Genomic DNA, 24,934 nt, shown 5'->3' on the forward strand with positions numbered 1-24,934 from the left:
GGCATCTCTTCTCTCCTGCCATGCTCAGTTCCTCAACGTTCGTCTTCCTTTCTGTCCAGCTAATCCTTAGCATCCTCCGCCAACACCGGATTTCAAAGGCCTCCAATCGCTCTCTGTCCCGTTGTGTCACTGTCCACGTCTCACAAACATTTAAAGCAATGCTCCAGATATACGCCTTAACTAAGCGTTTTTTTTTTCACATTCTTCGAGATGTGTGCTTCATCTCTATATAGGTGAAAATAATCATCCAATTTCTATGTGGGCATTTGAATTCACAATCCCGCTTTCTGAGTTGAAATCATCCATAGATTTAATGCTCAGTAAAAGGGGTTTAGCACACAAACCACTGCTTGCTTTGACATTTCTTTTATTACATTGATATACAGGATTAATTATAAGATTACATAAAGATCAAATCGAACATAAGTAACATAACCTCGCGCACAGGCCTGCCGCCAAATCTGACAGCTCTCTCTCTCAAACTAAAATGACCATAGATACAACAATCAAAAGTATAGAGCCAGGTACATACTACATGTAATTATCAGTAGTATTAGGCCACATATAGGATATTAACTATTGTGATGCTTACAGTACCTACCTATTGTAGAAGGGAAAATGCTATACGGCTGGGTAAAATAAAAACATGAATAATAAAATGAACATTTTCTTTTTTATTTCCTATTAATCATTTACGTAGTACACATATTTTCACAAATTATCACAGCCTATGAAAGAATAGACCTTTAGTCTTGTAATCATCTTGTAATAGACTACTGTCAGTACCGTAAAATGGGGTGAGTAGGAGCAAAACTGACATTCAAACCTCGATAACATTATATTTTTACATATGCAAACTGAATGGTGTATATAATAAGTGTTCCGGACGTTTGTGTTTTAGTTTTTATTTTGTTTTGGGTAGTTCCATTTCATAACTTTGACGATGAATAGGAAAAACCACCTCACCCCGTAGTCCCTCGTAATTGGGGTGAGATGGGTTTTCATACAAAGGTGATTTTGGAACATTGTTGGATCGATTTTTTTTATTATGAGTATTACTATAGCTCCATTTTAAATTGGAATACATTTTTTTTTGTAGCAGTAGCCCTAAAAACTCATCTCATCCCCCTTTCAAACCTTCTCTCCCCATTCATAATCCAACTCTCTCCGCGAACCCTACTCACCCCATTTTACGGGACTTAAACATATAAATGTCAAAAATGCTTCCATTTGCATGTGCAAGTCAGCTGCTATCAACTTATCAGCGCGCCATTTCACAACTTCTTAATTAATACAACCTTGTATTATTTTTTCGTATAAAAATCAATATAAGTAAGCCTCTTATTTATGAGAGTGTCACTATACGATTTGCAAAAATTATATTATCATAATAAATAAAAGGCACGAATGAATAGAATACTCACCGACACTAAATTATTATAGTTCTCACGCTTCACCTTCTTCTATCGTGTCAGGCAATTTTCGTCCCCTCGTATCAGGTAAAAGTATGCAAAGTCCAGCGCCAATTAGCGGCGTGATACCGAAAACTAGAGGCGGCAACCACGGGCTGGTTGAAGACAGGGTCGCTACAAATGGAGCGATCATGGAACCTACTCTGGCTACAGTCGAAGACAACCCTACCCCGGAGTTTCTGACGACTGTGGGGAATATTTCTCCAGCGTACAAGTACACAGTGGAGAATGATATGCTCATGCCCCAGAGACCGATGCAGCCGAGCGCCAAGCGGGGCGCCCCTGAGTGTGGGACTACGGTGATGAGTAGGCAGCTTAGCCCTGTGACACAGTTGGAACTGATAAGCGTTATCTTCCGCCCGAGAACTCTGTTCGCGTAGATAGAGATCAAAGTGCCTGGGACCTGGAAATAAATAAACAACATAAAATTATTACTAAAGACTTAGCTTATTTTTGCTGCAATTTAATGACAATAGCGATGTATCTTGAGTAAAACATTTGACTCTGTGACTGCACTTGATATTAAATATCAAATATTTTATGCTTTTGACTTTGTCACTGCTTTTGTCATTGCTTTTGTCACGTGACCATGTTATATAGGCTTCTTGTTACAAAAAATCTTCAGTTCAACGGTGTTTGAGATACGACGTCTAAACAAGGAATTACTTAATGGGATCAAATTGCAACAATACCGAGGCGCTTGTGAACTACTGAGCTAAATTAATGTACCAAACACAAACACGTGTAATAGTTGTATATGACGACGATAGCAGATGTGTAGTGGTTGTGATTGCTAGCAATACTAATCCAGTACTTGGTTTGCGGGACTATTTACATAAACTAATATTGTAGTAATGAAGTGGATGCATCTCAGAACTCCAATTATAATGATTATGCGATCTGCGTTACCCCCTAAGGGGGTTGAAAAATTGTAACGGGAACAATTTGAGTAGGCAGGTAAGGAACTTGAAATTCGTAGGTAGACACAATATTAGAAAGCAAGAATAGTTATAATAATAATAATAATAATATTCTTTATTGTGCACAATGAAACATATAGTTATTTGTTATACAAGGGTGCAAAGTTGTATTTTACCCGCGAGTGTGGAATTGAAACAAGAGTAAGCGAAAGGATTTTATAGTTGAACCACGAGCGAAGCGAGTGGTTCTAAAATAGAATCCTGAGCGTAGCGAGTGTTTTAACACACGAGAAGTAAAATACATTTGCACCCGTGTGTAACACAAAACTTTTCCCCTCACTATAGCGAGGAAAGTGCAACATCCACAGGCGTTAGATCATCTTCATCACTGGAATCACTAATTTTTTTACGATAATACGATATTATAACAGAAAACTCGGGAAGTTGTGTATTTTTACGTGTCGGAGTCGGTGAAAATTTTTTTGTTGACAATGTTGACATTTCTGACGATGCGTTTTGAAATTGCATCGACTCAACTTGTGCGTTCAGAATTACATTCAACATCATTTAAAAAAACAAATGTTTCTTATGGAATTTAAGGTTTATGACTTAAAATCATTAAATAAAACTAAATTTGGTATTTTTTATTAAATTCTCGAACCATTTATTTAATTATAATTAATATCGAACGAACCATTATTATGACGTTTTACGTTTTGTTATCTGTCAAAAGTTACTTAAACACGCTCCATCCAAGGTCAAATTACTTTCCCCACTAGTGGATAAAATGCGTTTTTCCCCGCTTGTTTTAAAGGATAATAGACGGCTTTCCGAGCTAGTGAGGGGAAAAAGTAATTTCAGTGCTTTTGAAAATTCATCCCCTAATAGGGTTAGAAAGAGTTGAAAGTATGCATCGGGAACAAACATTTTTTGAGGGACTTGAAACTTCAAAGAAAGTCACCCCTTTACATAGAAAACAAGAAAAGTAATTTAAATGTTTTTGAAAATTCATTCTCTATAGGGGGTTAAAAACTTGTATCGAGAAAGAAAATGTTTTTTCACATCACCAATTTGAAAAAGGGGTTTTTCTTCCCTGCTAGGAGGGATCAAAGTAACACTTTTCTGTACTATGACACTATTTAAAAAAAAAATTGCGCATTAATTTTTTAGCTTAAATAATACTGTTAAAGATTATAATTACCTCACAGGTGATGTGAAAAGCAATATGTGTCACACGGTAGCAAAATTATTTTTTATTTGGACGTAACACACTAAATCCCTCACTACGCTCAGGATTCTATTTTAGAATCCCTCGCTTCGCTCAGAATTCAATGTACGCCCTCGCCGTAAATATGTTATTTTGCTCCCTTGTAACACAATCTACTGTTGTGTGAGTTCTGGATTTTTTTTCCTGTAAGGGGATTGAGAGGAGATTGACAGTTTGTATCGGTTTTTTTTTATTAACTGCAGAAAGTTCATGTAGAATTACAACAACCAATATAAAAATCCACGCGAACGAAGTCGTGGGCAACAGCTAGTTATATAATAACTATCAATATACTGTTTCGTGGTGATGTTACAACGATCGTAATAAATATGCAAACGCCTGATGTTACGTAGCATGCATTGTGTTAAGATCTCATCAACGGCCGGCGGGAACAGCGGGAACATAATTGTCTTAGAATAGAATAAAACGTATTGGAATTGCCTTTAGAAACGTTGACAAGTCCCTTCCCATCCCTCATAAATATGTATACTTTGGTTAAGAGATGGTGGAAAACATGATTTTGAGTAGTCAGTGAGCGGTCAACCTTTACGACCTTCTACTTAATCAAATTATGTACGTGCATATTAGTACATTACTTTACTACAGAGGCCGTGAAGTAAGGGGTTGCCGGCCGAATAGAATAGACAGCCGAACGTAGTGAGACCGAATAGTTATGAGGCAGGCAACCCCTTTTCACGCTGAGGTATGTATAGTGCTTTTCTCAAACATGCAATAAAATCACTACATAGTATAATACAAAGTCATTTTCCGCTGTCTGTCCGTCTGTCCCTATGTATGCTTAGATCTTTAAAACTACGCAACGGATTATGATGCGGTTTTTTTAATAAATAGAGTGATTCAAGAGGAAGGCTTCTATGTATATAATTTGTAAAAGTTTTGTGTAAATTAGTTGAACTACCCGTGCGAAGCCGGGGCGGGTCGCTAGTATTTATTTATTTATCGTATGGCGGTTACATTCTGGTAACAAAAAATACAATAAAGATTCAAAATTTACAAGTAAGCAGATATAAACTCGCATTCTTCGCCAGATTTTTGAAGTCTTCAGCAGGCCCGTTGTATTTGGTGAAGGGGCACTCGAATACTATGGGTGTATAGTTTGTTGCAAGTTTCCACACTCGCACATATTACTTAGGGGTTTCTTAAAGGGGAACGAAAATTTTATTATTTTTGCGCTACGACGCACAGTTTAGGAGATACGGCCCTATAAAGATGAAAAAAAATCAGCTGTTTAGTTCTAGGAGGATATAACATATAACCAAACGGAGCCGCCACGTCTGTAATTTGCTGTACAAAAAAGTTTGCCAATTTTTGCGGGGGAGCAGAACGTCAAATGTATACGTAACGTCAAAATAACCATGTCAGATATACATTGTGTATGACCATTGGCCGACTATTTTCGACAGAGGGGAATGCCTGTTAATGGCTACTCCGTTTGGTTATATCCCCCTAGGTTTAGCCTGTTCATGAACACAGACGCCATGTTTACATTAAAATTTAAAAAAAATTACTTCCCGCCCTAGGCCTGCAATTTTGTATGAAATTACAGTTCTCGAGTTGCTCCGCCCGAAACGTGATACTTTGAAGCTTGTACGCACGTAAGGACGACATTTCATTGCATGTTTGAGAAAAATATATTCTATATTAAGTACGAGTATACTATGGTTTATTACACACGTATTTACTTAGATTAGAAAGAGTTAACTGACAGTGTCGAGCCTAAATATATTCCCGCCGTATCGTTAAAATGTTTTACTTGTATTGAAAGTGGTTTCATGTTTTCTCAATCACACTTTTACATAAATATGTTTGAAAAAAAAAACCATAACATTCTTAAGCTTCAGTCAGTTTATCTTCTCTCCCTAATCCTGGTTATCAGTGTAATGCAAAAGTAATTCAGCGCTCACCTGTATAGCAGCAGAAATAGCGACATTAGTGAAGATGTTCCCGCCAACATGTCCGATGTACTGCGACACGCCGAAGAAGCACAGCCCGCACACGAACCAGTTGAAGCAGATGGCCAGCGTGCGCACGCGCAAGCGCGGTTGTGCGAACAACGCCAGGAACGACACGTGCTCGGGCTTGGTCACGTCCACGCTCAGCTTCTGGGTGGTTGAAAAGATGTTCTCTGTTGGGCGACCGTTTCTGAAAATGGAGAATTAAAAATTGAGATTTAATACATAAAATTAAAATGTCACATTAGAAAGAAATCGAGGAGAAAACCGGTGTCTATAGCTTAGTAGTAAACATAATATCTATTTAATTATATGTCATTAGTGAGGTACGAATACTAACATAGTTTTTAGGTTTAGTTTGTAGATTACTAACAAAAATGGATCTTGTTATCTAAATAAATAAACGTTTTATTATTATTTTTCATTTCTCATGCTCTGAAAGAGGGTCATTGTTGTTCTAAAAGGTGCGCAGAAAATGATACGTGTCTGCACTAGAGCATTTTACGTTCGAAGTACGACTTTTTTAATTTTTTTACGATACGCAATTGAAATTTGAGTTTAAATGGATTTGTAATAAATTTTTCATTTTGATATTTGACTCTCCATTCCATAAATAACGATACTTTTGTCTGAATTGTTAATTGAAAGTACCCTCAAGAAATACTATAAAAATGTATACTTAGTCATGTTTTAAAAAAAATACATGCATTTTACTTTCCTCGTATTCGAAATGAAAAGTAGAGTGTTTAACTCGGGTGAAAGGCATCATTTCTGCCTCGGACTATTGGCGCTCTCACTGCATTCGAGCGCCAAAATACCTCGGCAGAAATGAGTGCCTTTCGTCCCTTGGTTAACAATCTACTATATTATTATTAATTGAATAACCCTAGCTACTGCTGTTGTGAAGAACGCGTTTTGTTTAATTTGCAGTGGGCCATAAATTGTTATTCTTTGTTGATATTCCTCGGCCAAATACTCGACGAGTGGTATGGGAAGCAGTACGCGGCCACACTACGTCTCTGCCAACTTCCCTTGCTGCTTCCCATGCCACTCGTCGAGTATGTGGCCGGGGTAATATATATGGCGAAACGGGCGGCGAATCATGACAAAATTTGTCGAATTTGAGATATGCTTTTACGTTATTTCACTTTTCATGTATAATTATCATGCCATTGTATTTTCAGAGGGTATTGAAGTACTATTTAATAGAAAAATGATCAAAATTCAATTAAAATCAAACACAACCATGTGTTTTTACCTCTTAGCAGCGACTGTCATAATCTTGACGGCTTCATCGGTCCTTCCAGCAGTGATAAGCCATCTCGGCGACTCAGGTAACAAATAATAATAGCTCAGGAATATGATCGAAGGCAACGAGATAGCCAGTTGAAATTTATTCCAATCTCTAAGGTAGTAGCCGAACGCCGCCAGCGACAGGTGCCCGAGGTTGAAGGGTATCTGGTAAATGATTCCCACGGTGTCTCTGTATGTGGCACCGATGAGTTCCATGGTCAGGACGAAACTGGTGACCATGGTGCCGCCAGTGGCCACGGCGAGCATGAATCGAAGTGCAGTGAACATATACCAGTTCATCGAATACGCGGTCGCCACGCCTGATATCAACTGCAGGAACACTGCTGCTAGGAAGGGCATTCGTCGACCGAACCTGGAAAACAAATTAAATCATAGTATTAATGGAAAAGCTACAAAAGTTCGGCTCACGATTAATAACTAGGTATCCTAATTGAACCTATTTTATCAACAGCGATTTGTCATGTTGTGAGGGGATGCAAGTCTTATTTTTTAAAAACCTTACATCAGTGCCATAAATATTTAAATAGACTTAATTATATTGACCGGGACATAGACCGTGATTACCTCTTGTATTATTTATGAGCTCCCGATATTTTGACGCAGTTACATGCATCATGTCACCCGCAATTAGGTTGGGCATGACATGGCCTGGGCATCCGCAAAATTTCCAGCGTGGCGCTACCTGCTTTCTTAGCTTCGGTACACAGTGCTCAAAACCTTATCGGGAAAATTTTAGCCCCTTCCCTGGGGGTCCTGGAGGCTTCGCACTGTACCGAGGCCAAGAACTTATGGTCTTTAACATGTCCTAACACAGACCCGCCTATCAACCCATGTTCGCAGAGGCAGTGGGACGAACCCCTCTGTCGTCTAACTGGGAACCGTCTCCTAGATACGGCACTTAGTCCGACAGATCGGGCCCGTCTTCTTGCCACTGCGAAATGGGAGTCGGGTCGGGTGGTTGCAGACACTACCATCCACAACGGTGGGCACATTTAACAATCTAACGATAATACAACATTCTGATTGGCCACATGTCTCAGAATAGGGGCATCATGGCCAGGGTCGATGGCAAGAGGCCTGACGGAATGACGCTGGTACCTTGGAGTATAGATCTGCCACTTGTCTGGGACGCCACCTGCGTAGATACCCTGGCGCCGTCCCATATTCCAGGCACCAAAGTTGGCGCTGGTGCGGCCGCATCCTCGGACGAAAGCCTCAAACGTCGCAAATATGCCACACTAGGTAGTAACTACATATTTGCAGCGTTTGGGGTGGAAACCCTGGGGCCGTGGGGACCTAGCGCGCGTCGCCTCTATGAGGAGCTGGCAAAGCGCCTCAGAGGCTTCTGGTGACCAGAGGGCTGGCCAATATTTTGCCCAGCGGATTAGCATTAGCATTGCTATCCAGCGGGGCAATGCGGCCAGCCTTCTGGGCACCCTACCGAGCGAACTCGACTTAGGCTAATTTTTTTTATTTTATAGTTGTATTATATGTATAGTTATTTCTAAAGTCAATAACTGATTTTATTTTACTAAAAATTATAAAAATAGTAGAATCGTGGAATGTATGGGGCCATTTGGGGCCCAATACATTCCACGACTCTTCTATTTCCGAACAGACTCTAGGCATTTCAATTCTACTAATAGAATTGAAAACCAGAGGTCAATACCACTAGATTCTCTATTTATTCCGCTCGTATTTCAAAAATAGCATTTCGCCGTTTTCCACAGATTTTCGAGTGACGAAATCGAGCGCTCGAAATACAAAAATCGGCCCCCAGGTCGTAAGACAATCGTCGTATTTCGCACCTATAAATTTACAAGTAGGTCAATGACTGGTAATCAGTAGACCGTCAAGTAATGGTTTCCGGAGCCCAACCCGAAGCAGGACGTGCCAATTTATGCGAACGACGAACATAATTTCTTGTCAATATATCACTTATAACACCCACGTGAAACTTACCGATCGGATAGATGGCCGAAGACCATGTTGCCAACAAGGATGCCGAGCATGAAGAAGGTTTGCGTAAGATCTTTTAGCCACTGTCGTCCGCAGACTAGATCCCACTGTGAGACGATGGTCTCTCTGAAGACAGAGTGGTCGTATTTGTAGTTGGTGCAGTTGGCGTGGCAGACGCTGTCAAAAGTGGTGGATTCTTCTGCGCAGGTGAAGTTCATCGGGGGTGCGAGGAAGATGATGCTCATCTGGTGCCAGGCCACAGGGAACTTTACGAGGAACACGACGAAGCAGACCCATATCTGCCACTTGCCAATGGCGCCGATAGCTCGTTCCAGCGGGTCTTGGCCCGTCTTCTGATTTTCGGCGTCTTTTGTTTCATTCTGCACCACTGCAATTAAAATATGGCCCAATTTAAGTATTACTTTTAAGATTTGTGAGTAGGTCGAAAATTAGACCCGACCCCACGTAGGAGACCCGACCCCACGTAGGTGGGATAAGGGAAGGAAGAAGAAGAGTAGGTCGAAAATGCATGGGCGTAGCAAAATCTTTGAAATTGGAAATCATTCTACATTCCGTAGTTAAGGCTGGTAACACTTTACCTAGTAAACTCCCGTGATTTTTGGCACTGACATTACCCTCCCAGTGCTTGAGTATTTCTACGTTGTTGCATGTTCAATAGATATATAAATATATCTATTCATACCTAACTCTAGTAAGTATTTCCACGTTGTTAAAATACTGAAGCACTGGGAGGGTAATGTCAGAAGTGATGATGCAACACCTAACATTACCCAGTCAGTGCTGGACAAGTAGAAAAAGAAAAAGAAAGTAGAGCTAGATGTGTACGGGTAAACACCTAATACAGATAAATGTTGTTTAAATCTTTTGTTCTAATTATTATGTACTTTATTTGATCAAAAACATATTTAAGTTACAAACAAATATATATATATATATATATATATATATATATAAAACTACTTATAATAAAAATACATGTAAATAAGGCCCCCGCCCCGCGGCATTGTGCCAAAGATGCTGGCAGCATTCCCTCGCTGAATGGCAATACTTATGCACTGCGACAGAAAGCTGCTAGCTCTGTAGTCAGATTAGGTTGTGTTCACGACGTTCACGTACATACCTACCTGAAATAATAAATTGAAAAAGTAGACGAGTAGAAAAATACATTAATGATTGTCCACTCTACCCTTGAATTACAAGATATTTGATGGTAAATTGTAAGAAAAAAATACGTGCAACTAGTAGGCGCCACCTTAAAAAAAAATGTTTTCATTTTCACTAAAAATAATCAACATAATATTACGTACCTACGTAATACTTATACTCTTGGGTATACGCATCCAGTTGGCACGCACCGCACGCATTTAATTAGGTACCTACTCTAATATTATAGCTAATAATAGAATTTATTACAAAAGAGTGGCGTAAAATTTTGAGGTATTTCATCTGAGGTATAAAAATATAAATTAGAATTAGGTAAGTACCTACGTTTTTTTTCACAATTCAAATTTTAAGTTTACTTACTCGTGTCATTTATCTTCTCGGGCTCAGTCTTAGATGACATGTTGAACCGATATCTTGATCTACTTTATAAGTCCCCGAACCCGACTGTTCGGGACGGAGTTGAGTCTTGGAATAACTGAATGGAACGGAGGTGTTTTCTTAGCAAGAGTGACCCCTAACACACTATATTGGGTAATGTATGTATGACTAAAAATTGAATAATGACCTCTTAGCACCAAGAGGTCATTATTGAGCTCATAAGTTAAATTTAATACTACAAAAACTGCTATTATTGAACATAACAAAATTACAAAAGCTGATAAGAGCGATAGTTTTTTGAAATACAATACAACAAACTGAGCTTATCAGGCGGCCTTTTAGAATTCCGTAGCGGAAAATCCTTGTAGAAATAGAAACAGAAATACATTTATTTACTAGAATACAGGTCAAAAAAAGGTACAAAAAGGGTAAATACAAAGTTTCCAATACATTCCGCCGTCATGTTTTACAATAATTGTAAGAAACTTCTCGCAATTAGAGTAATTAGTTTGCTATCGTTCAGCTGAAGTTATATGTCAAAGTTGCACGTTTACTCGGTCGACCGGAGATGTTCCACGGAATATTTACAAACTCGGTGGCAGTGCAATGCCATTTGTTGTACACACGTCAATAAAATGACGCAGAGTGCATTTATGTAATTGACCATTGTTCTTACATTAAAACTTACTTTAAGGAGCGTGAAATTGAAGTGATAGTTTATCTCTGCTCTACGATTATCCTAGTTGCGACCTCTGCTACTTATAGGTATACAGAGACAACTCTGCTTTCCGACTTTTCTCTTTCACTTCGCACGGTCTTTCGCATCCTCTTGTGATACCATTGTAAGCCATGTAGGTACTCGGTCTTCGCCACGTTTCGTTATAGAGCATGGTTTATCAATGTTTATCGATGATTTTTCGACAAGAGACCTAATAGTGTTTCGAGCCGTGAGACATTATTAATGAATATTTTTTATCTGCCAGAAATATTTTTTATCACCAGGAACCTAAATCAAATAAAATTGAATGACATTTATTGAACACAAAAATTGACCAACGGTCATTATAATTAAGGTTATCAAAATTAGGCGTTGGCCATGCGATTGGGCGCATTATCGAACGAACTTTGCTCTTAAAATAATTGATGTGTAGCAAGCATTAAAGAAAGGGTCATGAACTTTAGATAAGGTCGTCCGACATCGAGCCAGCACGTCGCGGCTTTAAAGATAGCGGGCCGAGCCTCCAAGACAAATATTCTATGATAACATACTTAAGCATTAATAATTCAAGGTACAGGGCATAAGTAATGGCTACTCCTTTCCTTGGAAAATTTAGAATTTTTTAAACCTATTCTTATTGCATTGCTGCCTAAAATGCTTTCTGATTATCACTATAAATATGACGCAGATAATAAAATATTATAGTTAAATAATATATGTGACGCACCGCCGTATTACGCGCATTAGAATGATCTAGTGTTACTTATGTTTATGAGAAGTTCATTTTGCTCCATGAAATGTACCTAACGTAGTGCTTATCAATGGCGGGCGAGTAGAGATCACGCCAGGGTTTCATGAACCGTTACACGAGTCGATGTGACTAGCATGTGCCTATGTTATCTCTTCACCTCGCTCGAGATGGAATCCCAAATTTAGCTAGTTTTTTTCTAGGTTGGTATATATCTAGGGCCTTTCCAAGCTTTCTTAGCTTTCCAACCATATAGCGATGGCTTTGCTTTGCATTTTTTAATGTCTTCAGAGGGGGTGTAGTTGAATGTAGGTCTAAACGGTGCCTACGTATTATAATTATACCTATTATATATTTATATAATCGAGGCCACTTACCATCCGATACGAGTACATTATAGCAGTCAGTTTGAAATAAAGATAAATATACAGGAGGTCCCTAGCCATTGGACACAGTCGAAATGTACATATGCATTATTAGGGTATTTAGAACCAGTATACAAATTATCATAACAACCGATGTAGCGGTTACGAAGAAATTAACAAATTACGATTTTTTACTTTGGAGCAGCCTGTATGTGTTAGTAGCTCCTGAGGTAATAAATAGTATGAAACTTTCTTCGACCTTTTTGAATATCTTTTTTATTTATGACACTAATAAGATTCGCCAATAATTGATACAGTATGTTTCTTTTTGTTGTCGATTATTGGAAATAACTTTTGTTTGAAAATGTGTTGTTTTATCTTTTGTTCTAATTAAAGAAATATTAACGTTAGAGTATTCCTGAGAAGTAACCCTACGTGGGATTTCAGGATTTCAGAGTTTGGGACAGGGACACACCCTGTATAATTGACACTAGAACTCTTCAGCCACGAAACCTTATGAATTATAACTAGTTTTTATTCGACAAATTCGACTATATGTAAATCCCAATAAAAAACATTTCATGTAAAATGTTGCCAAGACGAAACCATAAGACTCGCACTGTCAAAAAGTTATCAGATCTTATGTAGGCCGTTTCGCTACTGTCACATGGGCGTAAGGTGAAAAATGTATTCACTATAAATTATTTTGTATGTAACAAAACGGCCAAGCCACATATTTTAACTAAGGTGTAGAGTTTGTGAAGTTAGGGCCTGTAGAGTTAGAAGCTTGGCTCTACAAAAGATCTGATAACTTTTTGACAGTGCGAGTCTTTTGGTTTCGTCTTGGCAACATTTTACATGAAATGTTTTTGGTGGGATTTCACTTCTTTTTGTAAGTTGCTTATGACAATCTTCCATCCCCTAATTTAAAGGGTTGGGGGTAATTTACTATTAAAAATCCCGAAATTTCCTATCTGGGGGCATCTTTAATACAATCTGCTTTTTACTGATTACGCCCTTTTCAACCCCGTTTTTCCAACCCCCTTGTAAGGGTGATTTTGGGGTTAAAACTATTCTATATCATTCCCCATAATAAAAACTATCTACATGCCAAATTTTAACTAAATTGGTACAGCGGTTATTGATTTTCCATACAAAATTCCATCCCCCTTTCCACCCCCTTAGGGGCCAAAAATTTAAATTTTTTTGAATTTTTTTGTTGTTTGTGTACTAAGACTATCTTACATAACAAATTTCAGCTTCCTAGGACTTCAGGAAGTACCCTAAAGGTTTTGATGAGTGAGTGAGTGAGTGAGTGACGAAATCGGGGTTTTTTTAGATATGAATAAAATCTAAAGTATAAGAGCTATGCAATTAAAAAAAATTACGCTTAATAAGTCCACTATTGGCATTATATCCCGAAAATTTTGTTTATCTGGTGTAATCCAAACCCAAGTTATGAGGGTTCAAAAAAACGACGAAGCGCTTCGAGAAAAGGTAGGTAGTGCCCTTGCGCTTCGCTTTGCTCGTCTTGGCGGGGGCACTACCGTGCCCCCAGATTTGAGGTAGGTTCAACCTACTAGGTTGTAATAATAGTGGCCATTTTTATGATAATGTTATTTGGATTCTGCATGCGATAATACAAAGTGTGGTGTGTATGGAATGATTCCTATAGTAATCAGTAATAATGCCGTCTAGAAAGAACACATTAGATAACCTTTAGTGATTAAGCATCCGCAAGACAACCCAATTATACCAATTAAAACATTATAAACAAATAAAATATAACTTTGATGTTCATAAGTGATCATAGCATGGCCTAATGAGTGATTATAGGCTTCCATTTTATTTTAAAACTAAACCATACAAACTTTCAATCTTAATTATATGTATTCCTTAAAGGGGTCCCCCTTTGTTTGACATAATTATTGAAAGTCATAATGTAATGATTGTCATATTATCATTAGTCATAATTCCGAAAACGTTAACTTTTCAGGATTTTCCTCGGGTTATCCTATAGATAGGTTAGGTTAGGTTAGGTTTGTTTTATGGCAATCCTGAAAAGTTACGCGTTTCTGAGAAAAACCAAATTATGACTAATGATAATATGACAATCATTACATTACGACTTTAAATAATTATGTCAAACAATAGAGACCCATTTCTTAAATCATTAAATTACCGATTATTAAATGTAGTAAGCTAAATATGTATGTATCTATATTAGGTACCTGGTCTACATTACACCGGAGCATATCGTCTTGTATAGTTTGCTAGATAGAGCAATAGTACTATATCTTAACAACAATGAACCTAGGCCGGCTTTCATATTAACTTTGATAGGTAGGTTCAACTAATCCATTATTAGGTACGGGAACCACCCAAGGTATACATATAGCGCACCTTACTAAAGAAGGTTATTTCACCTTATCGATTGATATAAAATTATATTTTCACCACACCAGCTGGTACAGGCTTTTTGATTGTTCAAAAACTGATAAGAAAGTTGCATTTTATCCACATGTGAGGCAAAGTAATCAAATGCAAATTATAAATTGTTTTCTTATGTTCGCTGGAAGAATTGACTTTTAAATGATGATTTTGAATGATAAATATTTAATAACATTCATTTTGAATCGATTTGCTTTGATTTTGATTGATATTTTACAGTTAGTATTTTCCTTGTGTTGGTGCATGTGGTGAATTTTTTTATGTTTCACTCGGTGGCAAAACTTGTGTAGCCCTCGTGCCTTGAAACCCTCGCAAAGCTCAAGATTATATTTTTCGAAGCGCTCGCTACGCTCGTGGCTCAACTTTGGAATCTTTCGCTTGTTTGGGTATCAATATTAGCACGAGAGGTTAAACAACAACTTTGCCCCCTTGTAAAACAAATAACTATTTATGCCGGTTGTTTTATTAAGTGATGACGATGAATGATGATGTCGTGGGAATGGTTTTATGACCAAAACAGTATCAAGATGTCGCTGTGTCCCCGCAATTTAATGGGAAGAACAAAAAATATTTAATTAGGTGACAATATAGGCTGTTAGGTGTAATGTCAGTGTGGATACCTGTTTAAGTTCTTTGGATAATTATGTAAACACTGGTAAAAAAAACGGCCAAGTGCGAGTCGGACTCGCGCACCGAGGGTTCCGTAAATTACATAATTTTAACAATGTATTTTTTATGTGAAACGTGAGTGAAAGGTAAATTGCGGTTTACGATTTATGACGTAATAAAAAAAAAACTACTTAATAGATCTCGTTCAAACCAATTTTCGGTGGAAGTTTGCATGGTAATGTACCATGGTAATGTATGTATGTAACATCGTATATTTTTTTCAGTTTTATCATTCACTTATTTTAGAAGTTACAGGGGGGGGGGACACATTTTACCACTTTGGAAGCGTCTCTCGCGCAAACTATTCAGTTTAGAAAAAAATGATATTAGAAACCTCAATATCATTTTTAAAGACCTATCCATACCCCACACGTATGGGTTTGATGGAAAAAAAAATTATGAGTTTCAGTATAAGTATGGGGAACCCCCAAAATGTATTGTTTATTTTTTATTTTTGTGTTAAAATCTTAATGCGGTTCACAGAATACATCTACTTACCAAGTTTCAACAGTATAGTTCTTATAGTTTCAGAAAAAAGTGGCTGTGACATACGGACGGACGGACAGACAGACAGACAGACAGACAGACATGACGAATCTATAAGGGTTCCGTTTTTGCCATTTGGCTACGGAACCCTAAAAAGGGCTTATGGGTTTTTTTTACTATTTAATTGTATGTGGTAAAGACTAATTAAATACCTACAAATCTATTTAAATGCATGCGTCTTTTCCTACAAATGGTAAGTTTCAGTCGGATCATCGACTACTGACGGAGGGTTACATAGTTTTGCATTTTTTGTACAGTACAGGTCTTTCATACAAGTTAGGTTAAGCTAGGATATAGGTATAGGACGAGTCACAATTATGATCTACAAGTGAACTGAACTGAACTATTAAGCTAAATTAAAATTAGTGACAATGCACAAACTAGAGTATGACATTATGATAACGTAAAGGTGAGTAGAAGGTACCTAAATATATGAAGTGCGAACATGTTTTTGGACGTAGTTTCTTCAATCGCAGGTTTTTGTCAACAACAAAGTTAAAATAATAAACAAAAACAAAAAGCTCGCCATTTGGTAGTAGGTACTTACTTATATGAAAAGCGCGAATATGTTTTTTGGACGTAGTTTCCTCAATCGCAGGTGTCCGTCAACAACAAAGTTAAATAAACAAAAACTCGCGAGTATTAGCCAAATATTGTTAAACTGTTATTAGTTTAACGTTCCTTTCGGCGCGATTCGGGAAATGAATTAGAGATTCACTAGATTTGAAATATTAAAGATATGTTACGTCCCACGAGTAAAGCTAGGTACCTTATTGCGGTTGGCGCTTACGCTATTATTAACGCCGCGCCAATTAATATTGGATAGTGCTTACGTCGCATAGCTCCGCAATTTGTGACGCTGTGCGACGTAAGCGCCAGCCGCCATAAGGTACCTTTTGCCGTGGAATTTCATATATCTCTACTATTATATCATATATAGTGAATCTCTAATTCATTTCCCGAATCGCGCCGAAATAGCTTAACAGCTTCTTGAATGCTTTATTTATCGGAAGCACAAGTAATTGCCTATCTTCACGGTGACGTCAGTCACTACTCGCCCTACTCGGCAAGTAAGAGTCATGGAAAAGTAGGTACATTAAGAGTTCTTTCACCGTTAAGAATTTTGACCCTTTTGACGACCGGTCTGGCGTAGTGTCTAGTGACTAGTGACCCTGCCTGTGAAGCCGATGCTCCTGGGTTCGAATCCCATTATACGAAAAGGCATTTATTTGTGTGACGAGCACAGACAGATATTAGTTCCTGAGTCATGGGTGCTTTTTATGTATTTAAGTATTGGGTGCAGGGTGGCCAATGGAAACGCTGGGAAGATGACCTCAAAAAAGTGGCCGGCCCAGGATGGATTAGACTTGCAAGAGATAGGGAGAAATGGCAATCTTTAGAGGAGGCCTTTGTCGAAAGACAAGCTGTTGTTACAAAACCTAATCGTCGGAAAAGTAATACCTAATATATATTGTTATTAATGTAGAGCAGCAATAAATGCTTATTTTATTTTATTTATTTTATTATATTAAATATATCGTTGTCTGAGTACCAATAACACAAGCCTACTTACCGTGGGACTTAGTCAATTTGTGTAAGAATGTCCCTATAATATTTATTTATTTATTTAAGAATCTTGAGATATATGTAAAAATTTCATGTAAATCGTATTGGGACAAAAACTTTTTAGTGTGAGGTAAGGTTGTGGACATTATGAAATAAATGGACTTCGAAGCTGAATTTTCTTGCCGAACCTGAATATTAGTCTCTACTTCTTTTTAAAACCTAAGTATAATGTGGTATAATACATATATTATGTGACCATATCGTTTACTTTTATATTGTCCACAGTAAAGACGCTGGTATTCCCGAACGTTTTTGATCCTAGGTTGTATGGGTCTTTTTATTCTATTCTAAGACGAAACCTTTTACTGGCAAACGAGGCGAACCTATAAATTAAAGTTCTTCTCCTTGACCTTACTGTGGGGCTTAGTCAATTTGTGTAAGAATGTCTAATTTATTATTTTATTTAATGTTAAAGTCAAGCGGATTAAATATTGACAAGAATATAAATTTCAGTACGAAAATGATAACGTTGTGGATATCATGTAAATGAGACGTATGAGACCCTGCCCTCAGTAAGTAAGTACTAATTGACATTGTGTGTAATTAAGGATCATATCATCATAACAAGAAGAGAACGGGCGTACTCGTGCGGCTTCGCATGTCATTAATCAACGCTGTTATATTAGTTTCTCAATATCGTATTAGGGCTAAGGTACTATCTCTTAAGTAGATGCACATCATCGGGTACCTAGCCGCAAATAGTGTACTGTAGAGATAGAGTCGTTATTAACCTATTAACGGTACAGCCGGTACAGAACAAAGTTCAAAATGGCGTCTCAAATAAGAATTAAAATAAGTCAAAGTAATAACACACTAATATTTAAACAATTATAATCTCAGTGGTTATTATTTATTCTGTGACGCTAATCTATATTGATATACTGCTGTAATAAGTGGGTAGTCTCTCTACTTATTAAAGAGACAAAGTCTACCTATGGACTGTATCGTTTATACAGATAAAACCTAGTCTAACTGTTGACAAGTATATTATTTTGTATTATGTTTTTAGGGTATTTTCAAGCCATATATATATAACAAGGTTTTACATTTTTTTCATTTTAGGGACTATGTTATGATGCTAGGAAATATATTTCGGACAAGCGTATCGAGCTTTATTTGAGACTACATATTTCACTGGTATTTCACTGCAAAAGGTTAATATGCTGTCAAAAGATGTTATTTAAGTGTCATCAATGTTATCATCATGATTGCTCAATTGAGCATCTGCAGAATAAATATGGTGAATTATTTTTTTTACATAAAAACGATTTTTCACGCAACATTTTGGATTCCCTTCAATTTCTGATGCAAGCGACATGAGGGAGACAGCTAAAAGAATCAGCTAAAAACCAACGCCTAACGCACATTCATGGCGTTGAACCATCGCTAGAGCGGGTCGATAGAAACGCTCCATGATACTTATATTGGATGTCAAATTTGGAGTTGTCGTAAGTAAGCTGCCATATTCTCTAAAAGGCCACCATGCACAGATCCAAAAAAAATCTTTAACTAAAAGAAACCCACTACCCACTTAACTATGCCCAGATGATTCGCTTTACGAGTCATGTGTAATTGCGGTTCGAATAGTACGATTTTATGTCTTGTTCGCAAACCGTAATTTTTTTTGTAGTGTTTGTCCGAAATCGTTATTGTTACTCGGGAGGATTGGGTAGGTAAATTTTGTCTAAACCATATGCTTTACGTCCAGCTCCCAGGACGAAATGTGTACCTTATTAAAGCACTTATTAAACACATGTAATTTTTTTATAAAAATGTGATACCAAAAAAAACGACAAGTTGTATTTATAATAAACTAGCGACCTGCCCCGGCTTCGCACGGGTGCAATGCTGATGTATTATACATATAAACCTTCCTCTTGAATCACTCTATCTATTTAAAACTATTAAAAAATTTTGACTTTTGACTTTTGAAAAAAAAAAACCGCATCAAAATCCGTTGCGTAGTTTTAAAGATCTAAGCATACATAGGGACAGACAGACAGCAGGAAGCGACTTAGTTTTATTCTATGTAGTGACGATACACCCCCTTATTCATAAAATTTTACGAGCCTGATTTTTTGTTAATTATAATATATTAGGTATTTTGAACTGTATATCGTAAATCCTCACCTCGAGTCATATCAGTCCATTGGCATCAAAGTCAACACACATTTATAAGTACAATACATAATAAAAAAAATCAAAACTTAAAACTAATTATTACTAATTAAACCTAGACAAGCTAAAACTAAAACAATACAAATTTAAAACTAAATATAAAAAATCTCCCTTAAGTCCCCCTGATTCAGCCCTGATTTAGCCTGATGTAGTCCGAGCCTGATTTAGTTAAATTATGTTTTATCCCTCTTACAAATACACAAGTCAAATGAATAACACCAACAGTCTATAGAAACCTATACTCTGAGGGGCTTGAATAACTTTTGCAGGATATATAGTGTAAAATACCTAAAAAAAAACAACCTATGTATATCCATATTACAATAGTTTTGATTGTCTGAATTTATTACCCGTACAAACTAAAGTGGAGTGTAGTGTAGATTATTGCGATGAGATAAAGAAAGGTCAACATGATGAAATTTGAAACACAAATAACAATGATATTTAATTTAAATTTATATTTGTAATGGTAATAATCCGGTACAAAGTTTATGGGATAATAAAGCATGCACTGGGACTGGTAGTTGATTAGTTAGAGAATCAATCCACTTTTGGCATCCTAATCTAAAAAATTGGCACACACATAATTTTTTTAGGGAAGCGACTCAAGCGACTGTAATAGGGCTTTTCATCCAGCGCTTATAAATACAAAGCCATCCATTACTCCCATATCCATCCATCCATTATTCCATTATCCATTATTTATTATTCTCTCCCACATATAAACACCTACCTAGACATTGACAGAATCAATGAGCTGTTTAGACGCTGATCTTATGTTTTATGAACAAAGTCAGTTAAACTAAACACAAACACATAAATATCAATCACCGTCTAAACACAATTAATAACAGCATGTTTTAAGGAGCGGCGTTTCAAAAAGGCACTGAGAGAGGGTGACATTATGTTGGTACTGATAGCCGGTTGAGTGCGGAAGCCCGCGGCCAAGAGTGCAAGGCGACAGCCTCGGACGTAACATCTGATAAGGTTTGCTGACTATAATTTAGAAACATCATTATTATCATTAACCATTTCAAAACAAATAAATAGATAAATACCTAACGATAATGACTGGTCATAATTGGTCATGAAGCTTATTCAGTTTGAAATAGGTAAGTACTATTTAATTTTATGGGTGAGTTAGCTTACACATGTACTTAAGTATGTAGTAGGGTGTTTCATATTTTCTTCGCTCGAATTCTTGTTCTCACTCATGAAAAAATGTTATATGCCAAAAAAAAATCGGTCATTACACATCATCATTACGCATTTGTTGACAGAGTAGACTGCCCACTGATGAGGCGTTGGAATCAATTACACGAACCCAACGCATCATCCAAATAAATAGTATTAAGTAGTTTCAGGTATTTATTGTTTTACATATTGTAAACTAACTACTAGTAGTATATATATATATTTAAAAAGTTACCTTATATAGGTAACTCCTTAAATAATATTTTTTACTAGTACAATATGGGATTTGTGCCTGAAATAAATAATTTAATATACTTACCTCTAAATAATTGAAATAATAATTTCAAATATTTAGAGGTTGCGAAACATCCACAAGGACTATCTCATATAGGTAACTAATAAGGGCTGTCAGCAGAGGGTAAAAAGAGCTTTAAGGATGACTCACGTTAGACCGGGACGTGTCCGGGCCGGAGCTTCCGGCGCTTCGTTTTCTATGGAGGGCATCACGTGATCACCTGTCATGTCATAGAAAAGTAAGCGCCGGAAGCTCCGGTCCGGACACGGCCCGGTCTAATAGTCATACTTGTTATGGCCATTTTTTGCCCGGATGCTGCACTTCATGATAAAAGCAAGCCGCTTTGCACAGTGATAGAAGGGACCAAACTGAGTGATTTGACCCGCAGCAGCGCAAGTTTCACCCCTTAGGAACAGAGATGGCGCCACTTCTTTAAAAAATATTTCAAAAATTCTATAAGCTAAACCAATGAACCGATTTAAATATTTAATATCTCAAATGAAAGCTCATTATATACGTTACTTTTAAAAAAATACTCAAAAAAAATATACTGAATACTTTTGACAAAAAACGGCATCCTAAGTTTTTTTTTTTACTCGATTCATAGTTTTTACTTGATTTCTCAAAAAAAATGTATGGAACATGAATAGTTTAATACATGTGCATATTACTGAATAAACAACAAGTATTACACAAAAAACTCGACACCGATACCTCTCATACTTTACGAAATATGAAAGTTTGAATGTGAGTGTAAATTTCTTCAAAATATATTTCAAAAAATTCTACAAGCTAAACTATTTGACCAATTTCAATGTTTAATATCTAAAATAAAAGCTCATTATATACTTTACTTATAAAAAATACTCAAAAAACTTATACTGAATACTTTTGGCAAAAAACGGCATCTTAAGTTTTTTTTCTTACTCGATTGATAGTTTTTACTTGATTTCTTAAAAAAAATTTATGGAACATGAATAGTTTAATACATGTATATATTACTGAATAAATAACAAGTATTATAAAAAAAACCCGACACCGATACCTTTTATTCTTCACGAAATATTTAAGTTCAATTATGCACGCTCTTACAAATAAATTTATTTAAAAGAAATCTTCAACCGCAGTAAGTGCACTGATTTTAATATGAAATGTGTCATATGAAAAGAAATCACCCAATTTATTTTAATAAATAAAAAATATATAAATAAAAACTGAATAAAGTTTTTTCCTGGTGCTGAATTACAAAAAAATATAACAAAATAGAAATTATTTTTATTTAAAGTGACTACATTTGTAAACAAAAAACTTAAATGTCCTCTTCGGTAGATGTAGAACTGAAAAAGAAAAGTCGTTTTGAAGCACTCGTACCATTTCAATACTACAAAATCACCGATCATACATGAACTGGTTGCTGTAGATTACTGTTGAATTATATTTGTGCCTAGCTGATTACCATTAAACCTATAATTTTGTGCCAGACCTATAATCAGTGGTCAGCATGCAAAATAACCCTGGATTGAGAACTACATTAACTTACTTTTGATTTGTACAGCCACCTTTGCATCATTTACACTGGGCTGTGCATGGTAAGCTGACGCGACGACACCCACAACGCATAGTTTCGCAGACAGATTTGCAGCCACAATGGTCCAAGAGGCTTCATTGCGACCAAATCGCTGTAACTGCCGACCATTCTGGAGTCCAACTCTCTTTTTCCTTAGTCCATCCCAAGAAGATGGACGTGGTATGGAAACTTCTGGTTTCAGAGCGTTTCCCCATATATAGCCCGCTTGGTAACCACTAATTATAGTTTTGGCACAAAATTATAGGTTTAATGGTAATCAGCTAGGCACAAAAATAATTCAACAGTAATCTACAGGCACAAAAATAATTCAACAGTAATCTACAGCAACCAGTTCATGTATGATCGGTGATTTTGTAGTATTGGAAAGGTACGAGTCCTTCAAAACGACTTTTCTTTTTCAGTTCTACATCTACCGGTGAACCCGAAGAGGACATGTTTTTTGTTTACGAATGAAGTCACTTTAAAAAAAGAAAATCTATTTTGTTATATTTTTTTGTAATTCAGCACCAATTCATATGACACATTTCATATTAAAATCAGTGCACTTACTGCGGTTGAAGATTTCTTTTAAATAAATTTATTTGTAAGAGCGTGCATAATTGAACTTAAATATTTCGTGAAGAATAAAAGGTATCGGTGTTGGGTTTTTTTAATAATACTTGTTATTTATTCAGTAATATATACATGAATTAAACTATTCATGTTCCATAATTTTTTTTTAAGAAATCAAGTAAAAAAAAAACTATCAATCGAGTAAGAAAAAAAAACTTAAGATGCCGTTTTTTGCCAAAAGTATTCAGTATATGTTTTTTGAGTATTTTTTTTATAAGTAATGTATATAATGAGCTTTTATTTTAGATATTAAACATTGAAATCGGTCAAATAGTTTAGCTTGTAGAATTTTTTGAAATATATTTTGAAGAAATTTACACTCACATTCAAACTTTCATATTTCGTGAAGTATGAGAGGTATCGGTGTTGGTTTTTTTTATAATACTTGTTATTTATTCAGTAATATATGCATGCATTAAACTATTCATGTTCCATACATTTTTTTTGAGAAATCAAGTAAAAACTATCAATCGAGAAAAAAAAAACTTAAGATGCCGTTTTTGTCAAAAGTATTCAGTATATATTTTTTATGTATTTTTTTAAATGTAATGTATATAATGAGCTTTCATTTGAGATATTAAATATTTAAATCGGTTCATTGGTTTAGTTTATAGAATTTTTTGAAATATTTTTTTAAAGAAGTGGCGCCGTTTCTGTTCCTAAGGGGTGAAACTGCCGCTGCTGCGGGTCAAATCGCTCAATTTGGTCCCTTCTATCACTGTGCAAAGCGGCTTGCTTTTATCATGAAGTGCAGCATTTTGTTCATAACAAGTATGACTATTAGGAATTTTTAATTAGGTAACACCTATAAAACTAAAACTGAAAGCACTTACTTTTTACTAATTTTCACTTCACTTTCAGCTAAAAATATAACTTCACAAATACGAAAATACACGTCAGCTGGACAGCAAGTGGCCGCGCAAGCCGTCCGCTCGGCGTGTCTATACGCATTGGAGAGTCGGCGGCTGCGCCGTCGTATATATTCCTCTAGCGAATTCACCAAGAAACCGGCCTTATACACGGTGGCTAATAAATAAGTGCATTCCCGTTGCCAGGGAGGTTTTGGGATTATACTGACTATACTGAGCAACTTTTACTATGGGAGGGTACATCTTTTTTCGCGATTTCGTGGTTGGTCCCATAGTAAAAGTTGTTCAGTCAGTATAATCCCAAAACCTCCCTGGCAACGGGAATGCACTTATTTTTAGCCACCTTGTAAAAGCAGTCTACTTATAAAGCAACGAAGACGTAATTTGTCGTGACGTTCGGGGATTTAGAATTTATCTGTTGTGTTATTTGTTCTAAATCCACTCTGATGGAAGCGTCTTATTCACGCTGGAATGCAGGAAAATAGATAACGTGGACAATTTTAACTTTAATTATAAAACACTAAATCTTTGACCTGACTCCTTATTAGTTGGGAGTCAATTTGGCAGTGATCGACTATGCTGCCGGGCTAGCACATGATTGGCGCGA

The 24,934-nt window shown here is 36.5% G+C and overlaps 1 protein-coding gene across 2 annotated transcripts; it reads right to left on the reverse strand.

The window, feature by feature from the left end:
* Positions 1–651: 651 nt before the first annotated feature.
* Positions 652–24,435, reverse strand: LOC134744604 (organic cation transporter protein-like). Of its 2 annotated transcripts, none has more exons than XM_063678468.1 (5): positions 24,292–24,435; positions 8,909–9,293; positions 6,891–7,298; positions 5,585–5,822; positions 652–1,875 (listed from the first exon to the last, which is right to left on the reverse strand). In XM_063678468.1, coding segments are annotated over exons 1-5 (1,461 nt in total). In that variant the 5' UTR covers positions 24,293–24,435; the 3' UTR covers positions 652–1,446. The 2 variants fall into 2 exon arrangements, with proteins under 2 accessions (XP_063534538.1, XP_063534537.1); XM_063678467.1 differs by lacking the exon at positions 24,292–24,435 and adding an exon at positions 10,451–10,558.
* Positions 24,436–24,934: the final 499 nt, after the last annotated feature.

The sequence above is a fragment of the Cydia strobilella genome, chromosome 10, assembly GCF_947568885.1.
Source record: "Cydia strobilella chromosome 10, ilCydStro3.1, whole genome shotgun sequence".
NCBI classification, from domain to species: Eukaryota; Metazoa; Arthropoda; class Insecta; order Lepidoptera; family Tortricidae; genus Cydia; species Cydia strobilella.

Bases quoted from the DNA above. Each gene is read 5' to 3' on its own strand.
- LOC134744604 (XM_063678467.1), bottom strand. From the start codon at position 10,490: ATGTCATCTAAGACTGAGCCCGAGAAGATAAATGACACGA. The intron at 7,299-8,908 runs GTAAGTTTCACG...TTTGTTTTCCAG, and splicing joins TTCGGCCATCTATCCGATCG to GTTCGGTCGACGAATGCCCT. The intron at 5,823-6,890 runs GTAAAAACACAT...CTCCATTTTCAG, and splicing joins ATGACAGTCGCTGCTAAGAG to AAACGGTCGCCCAACAGAGA.